Here is an 18,720-nt window from a genome sequence, read left to right as displayed (position 1 = left end):
ACCATTGATATTTATCTTTCTTTAAAGTTCAAAGCTTTACTACGAGCCTCATCATTCTCCACCACATCCAAAAAGTGCCAGACGATTGACTATGATGTAGAAATAAGCATGCCTCACTATTTTGAGGTTCCAAATAAAATTAGCCTCCCAGTCTCTGCAAGATTTCGAGTTGCTGAACCACCAGGATCTGTGGAAGGAGAAGAACGATGTAAAGAACAAGGTAACGAAGATATATAGCTGTGTTAGAACATTTGGATTACACTTGTGGAAATAATATGTCCTGGAAGAGATTTGAATTTATAACGTACAAATAACCCTTTTAATTGAAGTGTAGACTTTCAGGTTTAATTAAAGGCGATGAACAAAAATATCTTGTGACATGTTTAGGAATTGTAACCTTTTTTTCTACAAAGCCTCCTCATTTAGGGGCTCAAAAGTAATTGGACAAATAAACTTTACCAAAGTTCATTTTTTATACTTTGTAGATAATCTTTTGTTGGCAATGATGATTTAGGTCTTAAAGTCATGGACTTCACTAAACATTGGGTTTCCTCCTATGAGATGGCTGGCTTTTACGGCAGCTGACTTCAGTTGTTGCTTGTTTGTGTGCCTTAAGTTTTATCTTAAGCATGTGTAATGCATGCTTGATAGGGTTAAGATCTAGTGATCGACTCTGCCATTGCAGAATATTCTATTTCTTTGCCTTAAATTACTCTTGGGTTGTTTTTGCAGTATCTTTTGGGTCATTGTCCATCGGTATTATAAATCACCCATCCAATCAACCTTGCTGCATTTGGTTGAACCTGAGCAGAATGTATAGCCCTGTACACTTAAAAATTCATCCGGCTGCTTCTGTTCTCAGAATAAGCACTATTGACTCAGTGCCTTTGGAAGCCATGCATGTGCATGCCATCACACTCCTTCCACCATGTTTTTCAGAGGATATGGTGTGCTTTGGATCATGAGCCATTCGAAGCCTTCTCCATACTTTCTTCTTCCCATTGTTCTGGTAAAAGTTGATCTTGGTTTCTTCCATCCAAATAATGGATTTTCAGAACTGGACTGGCTTCTTTATGTGTTGTTTGGCAAAGTCTAATATGGCCTATTTTTAAGGTTGATAAATGGTTTGCACCTTGTGTATTTGGTTCATGAAATCTTCTCTTTATTGTAAACTTATATACTGAAACTGATTGTTCTTCACTTGGGTGGATGTTATGAAGATTTTTTTACCCATGGAAAGGATTCTGTGATCATCTACCACTGTTGTCTTCTGTGAACGTCCATGTTTTTTTGAGTTCCCAAACTCACCAGTGCCTTCTTTTTTTTCTGCAGAATGTACAACTACTTATTTGGTCACTCCTAACATTTTTTCTATCATTCTGATGGATTTCTTCTTTTCTTCAGCCTAATGATGGTCTGTTTCACTTTTCATTGACAGCCCCATTGTGGGTCCACTTCCATTGACATGTTGTGGTTTCACAGCAACAGCTTCCAAATGCAAATGCCACATGTAGAATGAGCTTCAGACCTTTTACCTGCTTAATTGATGATGGATTAATAAGGGAAGAGCCCATGCAGCTCGTTAAAGAGCTTTTTAGATAGTTGTCCAATTACCTTTGGTCTCCTTAAATAAAGGTAACTGCATATTAAAGAGCTGTAATTCTTTAAAGGCTTACTGCAATCAGGATGCAAATATCCACAAATTAAAGCTGAGAGTCTGCATTTTAATCCCATATTGATTATATAACTATATCTTGAATATGTTTTGGTAAATGGCTAAAATTCTAAATCTTGTGTCAATTTCCAAATATTTCTGGACCTAACTGTACGTATATATATTGTAAGGTGGCAGCTGGACAAGGCCTAGAATGGAGTATATGTGTCATCGAGGTGCCTAGCCTCAATGATGTAAAGCCCTGGAGAAAAGGCTCCAGCACTGATAGTGCTGAGAGGATTATTTATTTTAGGATTATTTTTTTGGATTTTAGGAGCATCTCGGAGAGCTAAGTGGGACTGGCTAGTCCCATATCTCCAACCTATACCTGGCAACTAATATAAAAGGGCAGCTGAGCTGCTCCAGATTTGCTTGGGAGCAGAGGTGGAAACACCTGATATGTTTGTTGGACTGCCAGAAGCTGACCAAGTGTAGACCCGTGTTGGTGGCAAGTCTGAGCCAGTGACAAAAGGTGTGTGGTTTGTGTAGAAGTGTTTCTGTCATTGTGTCTGTATCATTGTGTCTTCTTTACTGATTTCCATTTCTGACAGAGAAGGGCTGTGTATCTTTGTTTGCTAGAAATGTTATGGACTATTTGAGTAATAAACCTTCCTGTGTGAACAAGAAACTTTGTGCCTGTGCATACCTCAACTGCTGCCAAGAGTGAGGGACTCCCCACTACATACAGTCATGGCCGAAAGTGTTGGCGTGCTTGAAAGTTTTCCAGAAAATGAAGTATTTCTCCCAGAAAATTATTGCACTTACATATGCATTGTTGTACACATGTTTATTACCTTTACGTGTATTGGAGCAACACAAAAAAATGAGAAAAAAATGCAAATTTGATATAATTTCACACAAAAACCCAAAAATGGGCTGTAAAATTGCCACCTTTCCAAAACTGTTGGTAAACAACTTTGTTTCAAGCATGTGATGCTGGTTCAAACTCCTCTGTGGCAAGTAAGAGGCGTGAGCAATATGAAAATCACACCTGAAAGCAGATAAAAAGGGGAGAAGTTGACTCAATCTTTGCATTGTGTGTCTGTATGTGTCACACTAAGCATAGCGAGCAGAAAAAGAATAATAGAACTGACTGAGCACTTGAGAACCCAAATTGTTGCAAAACAACAAACTCAAGGTTACATAGTTACATAGTTATTAAGGTTGAAGGAAGACTTTAAGTCCATCTAGTTCAACCCATAGCCTAACCTAACATGCCCTAACATGTTGATCCAGGGGAAGGCAAAAAAAACCCATGTGGCAAAGAGTAAGCTCCACATTGGGGAAAAAAATTCCTTCCCGACCCCACATACGGCAATCAGACTAGTTCCCTGGATCAACACCTTATCAAGGAATCTAATATATATACCCTGTAACATTATACTTTTCCAGAAAGGTATCCAGTCCCCTCTTAAATTTAAGTAATGAATCACTCATTACAACATGATACGGCAGAGAGTTCCATAGTCTCACTGGTCTTACAGTAAAGAATCCGCGTCTGTTATTATGCTTAAACCTTCTTTCCTCCAGACGTAGAGGATGTCCCCTTGTCCCTGTCACCGGTCTATGATTAAAAAGATCATCAGAAAGGTCTTTGTACTGTCCCCTCATATATTTATACATTAACATAAGATCACCCCTTAGCCTTCGTTTTTCCAAACTAAACAGCCCCAAGTGTAATAACCTATCTTGGTATTGCAGACCCCCCAGTCCTCTAATAACCTCGGTCGCTCTTCTCTGCACCCGCTCCAGTTCAGCTATTTCTTTCTTATACACCGGAGACCAGAACTGTGCACAGTATTCTAAGTGTGGTCGCACTAGTGACTTGTATAGAGGTAAAATTATGTTCTCCTCATGAGCATCTATGCCTCTTTTAATGCATCCCATTATTTTATTTGCCTTTGTAGCAGCTGCCTGACACTGGCCACTGAATATGAGTTTGTCATCCACCCATACACCCAGGTCTTTTTCATTGACGGTTTTGTCCAGAGTTTTAGAATTAAGCACATAGTTATACATTTTATTACTTCTCCCAAGTGCATGACCTTACATTTATCCCCATTAAAGCTCATTTGCCATTTATCAGCCCAAGCTTCTAGTTTACATAAATCACCCTGTAATATAAAATTGTCCTCCTCTGTATTGATTACCCTGCAGAGTTTAGTGTCATCTGCAAATATTGAAATTCTACTCTGAATGCCCCCTACAAGGTCATTAATAAATATGTTAAAAAGAAGAGGGCCCCATACTGACCACTGTGGTACCCCACTACTAACCGCGACCCAGTCCGAGTGTGCTCCATTAATAACCACCCTTTGTTTCCTATCCCTGAGCCAGCTCTCAACCCACTTGCACATATTTTCCCCTATCCCCATTATTCTCATTTTATGTATCAACCTTTTGTGTGGCACCGTATCAAAAGCTTTTGAAAAGTCCATATACACTACATCTACTGGGTTCCCTTGGTCTAGTCCGGAACTTACCTCTTCATAGAAGCTGATCAAATTAGTCTGACATGATCGGTCCCTAGTAAACCCGTGCTGATATTGGGTCATGAGGTTACTCCTCTTCAGATACTCCAGTATAGCATCCCTTAGAATGCCCTCCAGGATTTTACCCACAGTAGAGGTTAAGCTTACTGGCCTATAATTTCCGAGTTCAGTTTTTGTCCCCTTTTTGAATATTGGCACCACATTTGCTATACGCCAGTCCTGTGGTACAGACCCTGTTATTATGGACTCTTTAAAAATTAAAAATAATGGTCTATCAATGACTGTACTTAATTCCTGCAATACTCGGGGGTGTATCCCATCCGGGCCCGGAGATTTGTCAATTTTTGTGATTTTTAGACGCCGCCGTACTTCCTGCTGGGTTAAGCAGGTAACATTTAATTGGGAATTTTTATCACTAGTCATATTGGCTGCCATGGGATTTTCTTTTGTAAATACTGATGAAAAAAAGTCATTTAGCATATTGGCTTTTTCCTCATCCTCATCCACCATTTCACCCAGACTATTTTTAAGGGGGCCAACACTATCATTTTTTAGTTTCTTACTATTTATGTAGTTAAAGAATATTTTGGGGTTATTTTTGCTCTCTCTAGCAATGAGTCTCTCTGTCTCAATCTTTGCTGCCTTGATTTGCTTTTTACAGAATTTATTTAATTTTTTGTATTTATTTAATGCCTCCTCACTACCTACTTCCTTTAATTCTCTAAATGCTTTCTTTTTGTCACTTATTGCACCCCTTACAGCTTTATTTAGCCATATTGGTTTCCTCCTATTTCTAGTATGTTTATTCCCATACGGTATATACTGTGCACAGGTCCTATCCAGGATGCTAATAAATGTCTCCCATTTTCTTTGTGTACTTTTATGTCTCAGGATATCGTCCCAGTTAATTGCACCAAGATCCTCTCTCATCCGTTGGAAATTTGCCCTCCTGAAGTTTAGTGTCCTTGTCACCCCTCTACTACACATCTTATTAAAGGTTACATGAAAACTTATTATTTTGTGATTACTATTCCCCAAGTGACCCCCAACCCTTATATTTGATATGCAGTCTGGCCTGGTGGTTAATATTAGGTCTAGCAGTGCCCCCCTTCTTGTTGGGTCCTGAACCAGTTGCGAAAGGTAATTGTCTCTCATAGTTGTCAAAAACCTTTACTGGAACTGCAGGTTTCTGTTCCCCAATCTATTTCAAGGTAGTTGAAGTCCCCCATAATAATGACTTCTCCTTGAGTCGCAGCTTCATCTATTTGCTTTACGAGGATATTCTCCATTGCTTCCATTATTTTTGGAGATTTATAACAAACCCCTATCAGTAATTTATTATTTTTTCCCCCTCCCCTTATCTCCACCCAAAGTTGCTCTACATTTTCATTAGATTCACCTATATTATCACGCAGGATGGGTTTTAAGGTCGATTTTACATACAGACACACCCCACCCCCTCGCTTATCTGTACGGTCATTTCTGAAAAGGCTATAGCCCTGCAAGTTAACAGCCCAGTCATGGCTCTCATCCAGCCATGTTTCAGATATCCCAACCATATCATAATTATGTTCCAACAACATTAGTTCTAATTCATCCATTTTGTTGGCGAGGCTTCTGGCATTAGTATACATGCACTTGATGTTCCTCTCGGTACCTCTATTCTTTCTTAAATTACTAACTGTTCTAACCCCACCCCCCATGCCACCGCCACCCCCAACTTCCTTATTTGTGCCCAGGTCTCTATCTGCACTATCTTCCCCTCCTATAAAATGAATACCCTCCCCCCCAATCCCTAGTTTAAACACTCCTCCAACCTTCTAGCCATTTTCTCCCCCAGCACAGCTGCACCTTCCCCATTGAGGTGCAGCCCGTCCCTAGCGTAGAGCCTGTAGCCAACTGAGAAGTCGGCCAAGTTCTGCAGGAACCCAACCCCCCCCTTCCTACACCAATTCTTGAGCCACTTATTAACCTCCCTAATCTCCCGTTGCCTCTCTGGCGTGGCACGTGGTACAGGCAGTATTTCGGAAAATACCACGTTGGAGGTCCTTGCTTTCAGCTTGCAGCCTAATTCCCTGAAATCATCTTTAAGGACCTTCCACCTACCTCTAACTTTGTCATTTGTGCCAATGTGCACAATGACCGCTGGGTCCTCACCAGCCCCTCCCAGTAATCTGTCCACCCGATCAGCGATGTGTCGGACTCGAGCGCCAGGTAGGCAGCACACCGTTCGACGATCCCTGTCTTTGTGACAGATTGCCCTATCTGTTCCCCTAATAATTGAGTCCCCCACTACCAGCACCTGTCTGGCCTGTACTGCTCTCCTATTTCCCCCCTTACTGGAGCAGTCACTCCTCCGGCTTTCAGAGGACATGCCTGGCTGCAGCAGTGCTACCCCTGTACAGGCACCCCCCTCATCTACCAACTTAGCAAACTTATTGGGGTGAGCCAGATCAGGACTAGCCTCCCTGGCACTCTTCCCTCTACCCCGCTTTCTGAATGTCACCCAGCTACCTACTTCACTGTCCTGCAGCTCCATCCTACCATCCCCCTTCTCATCTATCCCATTGAGAGTCTGCTCTGTGAGCAGAAGACTCCTCTCCATATTGTCTATGGATCTCAGTGTTGCCAGCTGCACATTTAGATCCAGAATCTGGGATTCCAAATGCACAACGTGCTCACATCTCGCACAGCAGTATGCACCCTCGACCGGCTGATCAAGGACTGCATACATGTGGCAAGATGTGCACTGGATGGCATTAACAATAGTGGAGCACATTTCCTAATGGGGATTGCACCACACAGAAATGTTAAATAAAAAATAAATACAAGTATTAATTAAAAACAGACAGCAATTCCTCCCTTGGAAACTCCCTGATTCCAAAGTCACTGAATCACAAGTCACACTTACCGCCGTCCACACTTACACTCAGGTCACACTCAGCTCGCTCACACTCGCTATGCTGAAGATTTATAGATTTTTTTCTTCTCTATTTCTCTTCAACAACAAGCCACCTTGCTGTTCAAATACACTTCCAAAAAGGACTTTACACGTCCATCTCCAGAGATCTTGATGTTCCTTTGTCCACAGTGTGCAACATAATCAAGACTTTACAACCCATGATATTTAGCTAATCTCACATCGATGTGGACTAATTGATGAAAGGTTGCAACGCAGGATAGTCCAGATGGTGGATAAGCAGCCCCAATCAAGTTCTAAAGAAATTCAAGCTGTCCCTCAAGCTCAGGGTGCATCAGTGTCAGCGTTAACTATCCGTCAACATTTGAATGAAATCGCAGGACATGCAGAAGTACCCCGCATAAAAATGCTAGAGTGCAGTTTGTCAAAATGTACGTGAGTAAGCCAAAATCCTTTTGGGAAATCCTCTTGTGGACAGTTGAAACCATTCTACTTTACTGAAAATGGAATGAGGCGTACAAAGAATGGATCACAGTATCTACAGACATATATGGTTGAGGTTCAAAGATGATTTTGAGGTGTTTTGCTGCATTTGCCCCTGGGTGGCTTGAATGTGTGCTAGGCATCATGAAATCTGAAGATTACCAAAGGATTTTGGGTCGCAATGTAGTGCCCATTGTCAGAAAGCTGGGTTTGCATCCTGGGTCATAGGGTTTCCAGCAGGACAATGACCCCAAACGAACTCCAAGAACTACCCAGAAATGGATGGAGTGGCCAGAAATTAGTCTGGTTCTAAATCCCATTGAACACCTGTGTAGAGATCTTAAAATTGCTGTTGGGAGAAGGCACCCTTCAAACATGAGATAACTGGAGCAGTTTGCAAAGGAAGAGTGGTCCAAAATTCCAGTTGAGAGGTGTAAGTAGCTTGTTGATGGTTATAGGAAGCGTTTGAGTGCAGTGCTTTATTGCAAAGGATGTGCATCTAAATATTAAGTTGAGAGTGCAAACTTGCCATCCCATTTTGGGGGTTTTGTGTGAAATTATGTCCAATTTGCCTATTTTTCTCAGTTTTTTTGTGTTATAATACACGCAAAGGAAATAAACATGTGTATAACAAATAATGTGGAAGTGCAATAACCTTTTTTGAGAAATACTCCATTTTCTGGAACAGTTTCAAAGGTGCCAATACTTTTGACCATGACTGTGTATGTATATAATTATTGTTACGCCTGAGGCCGACTGTTATGCCAGAGACGGTGGTGGACAAGAGTGGACCCACTGGACCGTGATACCGAACCTCCTCCAAGTGAGCGATTCAGTATAGACAACCCCTATACAGGGACAGTTAGGAAGCAAACACGGAGGCCTCAAGTACCACGGATGACAGGACCAGGGATTGGCTCAGGAAGGGAAGGAATGAGGACAGGACAGGAGAACTGGACAGGGGCGGAGCGGAGGAAGTATGGGAGAGGAGACCAGGCAGAGGTGAACAGAGAAACCAGGAGATTAGCAGAGGCAAAGGGACTGTATGGAACGAGGAGCTAGGGAAGCGGTTTAGAGACTGCGATCAAAGGTGAAACCAATGACAGCAGGACGGGCCTGGAAAGGTGAGCAAAACCAGAGCAGGAACTCAGAGTAAAACTCAACAGTTAGGCACCTCCACAAGGAGAGGGCGGACTGAAATACAAGATGTCAACCCCCCATTGGCCAACAAACACTGCCTTGTCAGGTCGCAGCCCAGGATAAGAAGGAGAGTGCACGCACCCGATCTCTAAGGAGAGGACGGGAGGAGACAGGGCGCGTGACAGGCTGCAGAGGGGAGGCGCGCCGACGCACCCAAAGAGACACGCGCCGGGAACCAGACCAGGAAGAAGTGGAGGCAGGAGCAACGACTGCGGAGGAAGAAGGAGCTGCGAGCGCGGCGTCAGCAGAGACAGCCCCAGGACCGACGGAGATAAGTATAGTGGTAACAGTACCCCTCTCTTACACCCCTCTCCCCTCCTCCTAGACAAAAATTTCTTAAGAACAAGAGGTGCATTAATGTTCTCCCGGGGTTCCCAAGACCTCTCCTCAGGACCAAATCCCTTCCAATCAATCAAAAAGAAGGTTTTTCCCCTAACATTCTTTGAGGCTAAAATATCCCTTACCTCAAAAACATCATCAGCACAAACCGGTGGAGGAGAAGATCCAGAAACGGGATGAAATTGGTTTAGAATACCTGGTTTAAGGAGCGAGATGTGAAAGACGTTGGGAATGCGGAGTGAAGCAGGCAACCTCAGCTTGTAGGCTATGTTATTAATATGTCGGAGGACTTCAAATGGACCGATGTAACGAGGACCCAACTTGTAGGAAGGTATCTTTAGTCTGATATACTTTGACGAAAGCCAAACCTTCTCGCCCGGCCGATAGGTTGGAGCATCGAGATGTCTCTTGTTGGCTTGTTTCTTCATACGTTCTCCCGCTCTCTTGAGCGCCTCTTCAGTCTCAAGCCAGATTCTGGAAAATTCCAAGACCTCGGAATCAGCTGCAGGAACCCCAGAGGATGCAGAAATCGGCAAGGGAATATTAGGATGCATGCCAAAAACTACAAAGAACGGACACTTGGCAGAAGACTCATTTGGATGATTATTATAGGCGAACTCTGCCCACGGAAGAAGACCGGACCAGTCATCTTGATGTGAGTTGGAGAAATGACGTAGGTAGTAAGACAACACTTGATTTATATGCTCCACTTGACCATTGGTTTGCACGTGATATGCGGAGGAGAAGTCCAATTTCACCTATAAGAGACCACACAAAACCTTCCAGAATTGAGACGTAAATTGGAATCCATGATCAGAAACAATATGTTGAGGGAATCCATGAAGTTGGAATATATGCTGGATGAAGACTTTAGCTAATTTGGGAGTGGAGGGCAGTCCAGGTAGAGGAACGAAGTGCGCCATCTTTGAGAACCGGTCTACCACCACCAAAATGGTAGTATATCTGGAAGAGCGAGGCAGGTCAGTAACAAAATCCAGAGCGATATGTTGCCACGGGGACGATGGAACAGGTAACGGAAGCAGAAGCCCTGATGGTAGACGCCTGGGAACCTTGACTTTTGCACAAGAAGAACATGAAGCTGTGAAGTCAGTTACATCTTGACGGAGAGAAGGCCACCAATAGAACCGGGAGATGAGTTCTAGAGTCTTCTTAACACCGACATGCCCAGAGATTTTGGAAGAATGTCCCCAACGCAAGATCGTTTTTCTATCAGCCTCTGGAACAAAGGTTTTGCCTGGAGGTGGGGTGATCAGTCTTATGGGAGCCACAGTGACAATTTTGGACGGATCCAAAATGTGGGAGGGTTCCTCCTCGAAGTCAGAAGGCTGGAGAGAGCGAGAACGCGTCGGCCTTGATATTCTTCGACCCTGGACGAAAGTGCCAATCAAAACGGGTAAAGAACAAAGACCACCTGGCTTGTCTGGGATTGAGCCTCTGGGCAGACTGAAGGTAGGAGAGATTCTTGTGGTCAGTGAAAATAGTAAAAGGATGGACTGCTCCTTCCAACAAATATCGCCACTCCTCCAAAGCCATTATAATGGCCAGCAGTTCCCGATCCCCAATGGAATAGTTGCACTCCGCAGATGAAAAGGCCTTAGAAAAAAACCCACAGGTGACCAAACGACCTGTAGAAGACTTCTGTGACAGCACCGCTCCAGCACCATTGGAGGATGCGTCCACCTCCAGAACAAAATGTTTGTTTGCTTCGGGTCGATGTAAAATAGGAGCAGCTGCAAAAGCATGTTTTAGACTAAGAAAAGTATCTTCAGCCTCCGGGGACCAAGTTGCGGAACCCAGACCTCTCCGTGTAAGATTCAAAATTGGCTTAGTTACAGATGAGAAGTGTGGAACAAACTGTCGATAGTAGTTGGCAAAACCGAGAAAGCGTTGGATAGCCTTTACTCCCACCGGACGAGGCCACTGGAGTATCGCAGAGAGTTTCTCCGGATCCATTTCCAGTCCAGTCTCAGAGACAATATACCCTAAGAAGGGCAGAGAGGCTTGCTCGAAGATGCATTTTTCCATCTTAGTGTATAACCGGTTCTCCCGAAAACATTGCAGCACAAAATGAACACTCCTCCGGTGGGAAGATAAATCTGGAGAGAAAACGAGGATATCATCAAGATATACCGCAACGCAGGAGTATAACAAATCTCGGAAGATGTCATTGACAAACTCCTGGAACACTGCGGGATCATTACACAGACCGAAGGGCATGACGAGGTACTCATAGTGACCATCCCGAGTGTTGAACGTGGTCTTCCATTCGTCTCCTGGGTGGATTCGAATGAGGTTGTAGGCTGTTATGATCCCAGTGGCTTAGGATCACAAATCTAACCAGCTAAGTCAGAGATAATAGGACGAGCTCTGGGGATGTGGTAACTGGACTGACCGCAAACCTGATCCTAACCAAACACACTAAAGGTAGCCGTGGAACGTTTCCTGAAATCCTAGACGTCACTTCACGGCCTGAGAAACTGACTACCCCTAAAGAGAAAGTACAGACCTCACTTGCCTCAGAGAAATAACCCCAAAGATATAGAAGCCCCCACAAATAATAACGGTGAGTTAAGAGGAAAAGACAAATGCAGAGATGAAACAGATTAAGCAAATGAGGCCCGCTAACGCTAGATAGCAGAAAATAGCAAGGGGTCTGTGCGGTCAGTAAAAAACCCTATGCAAAAATATCCACGCAGAGAATGCGAGAACCCCCACACCAACTAACGATGTGGGGGGAGCAACTCAGCACCCCAGAGCACCAGCAAGCAGGGAAATCACATATTAGCAAGCTGGACTAAACACATCATATACTAGGACACATCTTGAACACAGATGAGCAAAAATAAGCAAACAAAACTTAGCTTCTCTTGGAGAGACTGATAACGGATGTAGACAGGAGCAATCAGAATAGCACTGAATACAACGACAGCAGGCAACAACTGAGAGTCCAAGTGAACTAAATAGGAAACCAGCTAACAGATAACGAGACAGCTGATCCAGCCTCAGACCTGCAGAATGACACTCACACAGTACCACTTGTGACCACAAGAGGGAGCCCAAAAACAGAGTTCACAACAGTACCCCCCCTTGAGGAGGGGTCACCGAACCCTCATCAAAACCCCCAGGGTGATCAGGATGAGCCACATGGAAGGCATGAACCAAATCGGCTGCATGAACATCAGAGGCGACAACCCAGGAATTATCCTCCTGACCATAGCCCTTCCACTTAACCAAATACTGAAGCCTCCATCTCGAAATACGAGAATCCAAGATCTTCTCCACCACGTACTCCAATTCGCCCTCAACCAGCACCGGGGCAGGGGGCTCAACAGAAGGAACCACAGGCACCACATACCTCTGCAACAAAGACCTATGGAACACGTTATGAATGGCAAACGACGCTGGGAGGTCCAAACGAAATGACACCGGGTTAAGGATTTCCAAAATCTTATAAGGACCGATGAATCGAGGCTTGAATTTAGGAGAGGAAACCTTCATAGGAACATACTGAGAAGACAGCCATACCAAATCCCCTGTTATGACCCCAGTGGACAGGGTCTCAGAGGAACGTGTAAGTCTGCGAGATTCAAAAATCCAGCTCATAGGGCTGTGGTAACTGGGTTGACCAAATAGCTACTCCTAACGCCAACACTAGAAGTAGCCGGGGATCATGCCTACGGATCGCTAGATGACTCGCGCCAGCCGGAGAATCTAACTACCCCTAGGAGAAGAAAACAAAGACCTCTCTTGCCTCCAGAGAAAGGGACCCCAAAGCAAGATACAAGCCCCCCACAAATAATAACGGTGAGGTAAGAGGAAATGACAAACACAGAAATGAACCAGGTTCAGCAAAGAGAGGCCAGCTTACTAATAGCAGAATATAGCAAGATAACTTATCTGGTCAACAAAAACCCTATAAAAATCCACGTTGGAGATTCAAGAACCCCCGAACCGTCTAACGGTCCGGGGGGAGAACACCAGCCCCCTAGAGCTTCCAGCAAAGGTCAGGATACAGATTGGAACAAGCTGGACAAAAATACCAAACAAAACAAAAGCAAAAAGCACGGAAGCAGACTTAGCTTGAAATACAGGAACCAGGATCATAGGACAAGAGCACAACAGATTAGCTCTGATTTCAACGATGCCAGGCATTGAACTGAAGGTCCAGGGAGCTTATATAGCAACGCCCCTGAACTAACGGCCCAGGTGAGGATATAGGAAAAGACAGAAGCTCCAGAGTCAAATCACTAATGACCACTAGAGGGAGCAAAAAGCAAAATCACAACAGTACCCCCCCCTTAGTGAGGGGTCACCGAACCCTCACCACGACCACCAGGGCGATCAGGACGAGCGGCGTGAAAGGCACGAACTAAATCGGCCGCATGAACATCAGAGGCGACCACCCAGGAATTATCTTCCTGACCATAGCCCTTCCACTTGACCAGGTACTGAAGCCTCCGCCTGGAGAGACGAGAATCCAAGATCTTCTCCACCACGTACTCCAACTCGCCCTCGACCAACACCGGAGCAGGAGGCTCAGCAGAAGGAATCACAGGCACAACGTACCGCCGCAACAAGGACCTATGAAACACGTTGTGGAAAGCAAACGACACAGGAAGATCCAGGCGAAAGGATACAGGATTAAGGATTTCCAATATCTTGTAAGGACCAATAAAACGAGGTTTAAATTTGGGAGAGGAAACCTTCATAGGAACAAAGCGGGAAGAAAGCCACACCAAATCCCCAACACGTAGTCGGGGACCCACACCGCGGCGGCGGTTTGCAAAGCGCTGAGCCCTCTCCTGTGACAACTTCAAGTTGTCCACCACAAGATTCCAGATCCGCTGCAACCTATCCACCACAGAATCCACCCCAGGGCAGTCAGAAGGTTCCACATGACCCAAAGAAAAACGAGGGTGGAAACCAGAGTTGCAGAAAAACGGCGAAACCAAGGTGGCGGAACTAGCCCGATTATTAAGGGCAAACTCAGCCAACGGCAAGAAGGTCACCCAATCGTCCTGATCAGCAGAGACAAAACACCTCAAATAAGCCTCCAAAGTCTGATTAGTTCGCTCCGTCTGTCCATTAGTCTGAGGATGGAAAGCAGACGAAAACGACAAGTCAATGCCCATCCTACTACAAAAGGATCGCCAGAATCTGGAAACGAACTGGGATCCTCTGTCTGACACAATATTCTCAGGGATGCCGTGCAAACGAACCACGTTCTGGAAAAACACAGGAACCAGATCGGAAGAGGAAGGCAGCTTAGGCAAAGGAACCAAATGGACCATCTTGGAGAAGCGATCACATATCACCCAGATAACAGACATGCCTTGAGACACCGGAAGATCAGAAATGAAATCCATGGAGATATGTGTCCAAGGTCTCTTAGGGACAGGCAAGGGCAAGAGCAACCCGCTGGCACGAGAACAGCAAGGCTTAGCTCGAGCACAAGTCCCACAGGACTGTACAAATGACCGCACATCCCTAGACAAGGAAGGCCACCAAAAGGATCTGGCCACCAGATCTCTGGTGCCAAAAAATCCTGGGTGACCTGCCAACACCGAGGAATGAACCTCGGAAATGACTCTGCTGGTCCGCTTATCAGGCACAAACAGTCTGTCAGGTGGACAAGAATCAGGCCTATCAGCCTGAAATCTCTGCAACACACGTCGCAGATCTGGAGAAATAGCTGACAAGATAATACCATCCTTAAGAATACCAACAGGTTCAGCGACTCCAGGAGCATCAGGCACAAAGCTCCTGGAAAGAGCATCGGCCTTCACATTTTTTGAACCTGGTAAATACGAGACAACAAAGTCAAAACGGGAGAAAAACAATGACCAGCGGGCCTGTCTAGGATTCAGGCGTTTAGCAGACTCGAGATACATCAGATTTTTGTGATCAGTCAAGACCACCACACGATGCTTAGCACCCTCGAGCCAATGACGCCACTCCTCAAATGCCCATTTCATGGCCAACAACTCCCGATTGCCCACATCATAATTTCGCTCCGCAGGCGAAAACTTCCTAGAGAAAAAGGCGCAAGGTCTCATAACAGAGCAATCAGGGCCTCTCTGCGACAAAACGGCCCCTGCTCCAATCTCTGAAGCATCCACCTCAACCTGAAAGGGAAGCGAGACATCAGGCTGGCACAAAACAGGCGCCGAAGTAAACCGACGTTTCAACTCCTGGAAAGCCTCCACGGCAGCATGAGCCCAATTAACCACATCGGAGCCCTTCTTGGTCATATCCGTCAAAGGTTTCACAATGCTAGAAAAGTTAGCGATAAAACGACGGTAGAAGTTAGCGAAACCCAAGAACTTCTGAAGACTTTTAACTGACGAGGGCTGAGTCCAATCAAGAATAGCTCGGACCTTGACTGGGTCCATCTCCACAGCAGAAGGGGAAAAAATGAACCCCAAAAAGGGAACCTTCTGTACACCAAAAAGACACTTTGAGCCCTTGACAAACAAAGAATTTTCACGCAAAATTTTAAAGACCATCCTGACCTGCTCCACATGCGAGTCCCAATTATCAGAAAAAACCAGAATATCATCCAGATAAACGATCAAAAATTTATCCAGATAGTTCCGGAAAATGTCATGCATAAAGGACTGAAAAACTGAAGGGGCATTAGAGAGCCCAAAAGGCATCACCAAGTACTCAAAATGACCTTCGGGCGTATTGAATGCGGTTTTCCATTCATCCCCTTGCTTAATGCGCACAAGGTTGTACGCACCACGAAGGTCTATCTTGGTAAACCACTTGGCACCTTTAATCCGGGCAAACAAGTCAGACAACAGCGGCAAAGGATACTGAAATTTGACAGTGATCTTATTTAAAAGCCGATAGTCAATACAAGGCCTCAAAGATCCGTCCTTTTTAGCCACAAAAAAGAATCCCGCACCAAGAGGGGAAGAAGACGGACGGATGTGTCCTTTCTCCAGAGACTCCTTGATATATGAACGCATAGCGGTATGTTCAGGTATCGACAGATTAAACAGTCTTCCCTTAGGAAATTTACTGCCTGGAATCAAATCTATTGCACAGTCACATTCCCTATGAGGAGGCAATGCACTGGACCTGGACTCGCTAAAGACATCCTGATAGTCAGACAAATACTCCGGAACTTCCGAAGGCGTAGAAGAAGCAATAGACACAGGCAGGGAATCCTCATGAATACCACGACAGCCCCAACTAGACACTGACATAGCCTTCCAGTCAAGGACTGGATTATGGGTCTGTAACCATGGCAGCCCCAAAACAACCAAATCATGCATTTTATGTAGAACGAGAAAACGTATCACCTCGCGGTGTTCAGGAGTCATGCACATGGTAACCTGTGTCCAATACTGCGGTTTATTTTCTGCTAATGGCGTAGCATCAATACCCCTAAGAGGGATAGGATTTTCTAATGGTTCAAGAATAAAACCACAGCGCTTAGCAAATGAGAGATCCATAAGACTCAGGGCAGCACCTGAATCTACAAACGCCATGACAGGATAAGATGACAGTGAGCAAATCAAAGTTACAGACAGAATAAACTTAGGATGCAAATTACCAACGGTGACAGGACTAACAACCTTAGATATACGTTTAGAGCATGCTGAGATAACATGTGTAGAATCACCACAGTAGTAGCACAAGCCATTCCGGCGTCTATGAATTTTCCTCTCATTTCTAGTCAGGATTCTATCACATTGCATCAAATCAGGTGTCCGTTCAGACAACACCATGAGGGAATTTGCGGTTTTGCGCTCCCGCAACCGCCGGTCAATTTGAATAGCCAGGGACATGGTATCATTCAGACCTGTGGGAATGGGAAAACCCACCATAACATTCTTAATGGCCTCAGAAAGGCCATTTCTAAAATTAGCGGCCAGTGCACACTCGTTCCAATGTGTCAGCACGGACCATTTCCGAAATTTTTGGCAATACACCTCAGCCTCGTCCTGGCCCTGAGACATAGCCAGCAAGGCTTTCTCTGCCTGAATCTCAAGATTGGGTTCCTCATAAAGTAAACCGAGCGCCAGAAAAAACGCATCAATATCAGCCAATGCCGGATCTCCTGGCGCCAACGAAAAAGCCCAATCTTGAGGGTCACCCCGTAAGAATGAAATAACAATTTTTACTTGTTGAGCAGAGTCTCCAGACGAACAAGGTTTCAGGGACAAAAACAATTTACAATTATTCCTGAAATTCCTAAACTTAAATCGGTCTCCTGAAAACAGTTCAGGAATCGGAATCTTGGGTTCAGACCTAGGATTTCTGGTAACATAATCTTGTATACCCTGCACACGAGCGGCAAGCTGGTCCACACTTGTAATCAAGGTCTGGACATTCATGTCTGCAGCAAGCTTAAGCCACTCTGAGGTAAAGGGGAAAAGAAAAAAAAAAAAAAAAAATGAGAGAGGGAAAAAAAACCCTCAAAATTGAGGGAAAAAAAAACCTCAAAATTTTCTTTCTTATAATCCCACTTCTGCAATGCATTAAACATTTAATCAAGGCCTGGCATACTGTTATGACCCCAGTGGACAGGGTCTCAGAGGAACGTGTAAGTCTGCGAGATTCAAAAATCCAGCTCATAGGGCTGTGGTAACTGGGTTAACCAAATAGCTACTCCTAACGCCAACACTAGAAGTAGCCGGGGATCATGCCTACGGATCGCTAGATGACTCGCGCCAGCCGGAGAATCTAACTACCCCTAGGAGAAGAAAACAAAGACCTCTCTTGCCTCCAGAGAAAGGGACCCCAAAGCAAGATACAAGCCCCCCACAAATAATAACGGTGAGGTAAGAGGAAATGACAAACACAGAAATGAACCAGGTTCAGCAAAGAGAGGCCAGCTTACTAATAGCAGAATATAGCAAGATAACTTATCTGGTCAACAAAAACCCTATAAAAATCCACGCTGGAGATTCAAGAACCCCCGAACCGTCTAACGGTCCGGGGGGAGAACACCAGCCCCCTAGAGCTTCCAGCAAAGGTCAGGATACAGATTGGAACAAGCTGGACAAAAATACCAAACAAAACAAAAGCAAAAAGCACGGAAGCAGACTTAGCTTGAAATACAGGAACCAGGATCATAGGACAAGAGCACAACAGATTAGCTCTGATTTCAACGATGCCAGGCATTGAACTGAAGGTCCAGGGAGCTTATATAGCAACGCCCCTGAACTAACGGCCCAGGTGAGGATATAGGAAAAGACAGAAGCTCCAGAGTCAAATCACTAATGACCACTAGAGGGAGCAAAAAGCAAAATCACAACATCCCCAACACGAAGTCGGGGACCCACACCGCGACGGCGGTTGGCAAAGCGCTGAGCCTTCTCCTGTGACAACTTTAAATTGTCCACCACATGGTTCCAAATTTGCTGCAACCTATCCACCACAGAATCCACCCCAGGACAGTCAGAAGGCTCAACCTGACCCGAGGAAAAACAAGGATGAAAACCAGAATTGCAGAAAAAAGGCGAAACCAAAGTAGCAGAACTAGCCCGATTATTAAGGGCAAACTCGGCCAATGGCAAAAAAGTCACCCAATCATC

At 44.8% G+C, this 18,720-nt stretch overlaps 1 protein-coding gene across 2 annotated transcripts in view; it reads left to right on the top strand.

Annotated features, from left to right (window-relative positions):
• CFAP47 (cilia and flagella associated protein 47) overlaps positions 1 to 18,720 on the top strand; it is an 816,247-nt gene that overhangs the window by 354,612 nt on the left and 442,915 nt on the right. For both annotated transcript variants that reach the window (XM_077296700.1, XM_077296701.1), the window contains exon 46: positions 28 to 220. In XM_077296700.1, coding sequence (XP_077152815.1) covers positions 28 to 220 — 193 coding nt within the window. The remainder of the gene's footprint in view (positions 1 to 27; positions 221 to 18,720) is intronic.

The sequence above is a fragment of the Ranitomeya variabilis genome, chromosome 3 (assembly GCF_051348905.1).
Source record: "Ranitomeya variabilis isolate aRanVar5 chromosome 3, aRanVar5.hap1, whole genome shotgun sequence".
In the NCBI taxonomy this organism is placed as follows: Eukaryota; Metazoa; Chordata; class Amphibia; order Anura; family Dendrobatidae; genus Ranitomeya; species Ranitomeya variabilis.
The sequence above is the reverse complement of the archived record's forward strand: the minus strand, read 5'-3'. Positions and strand labels throughout refer to the sequence as shown.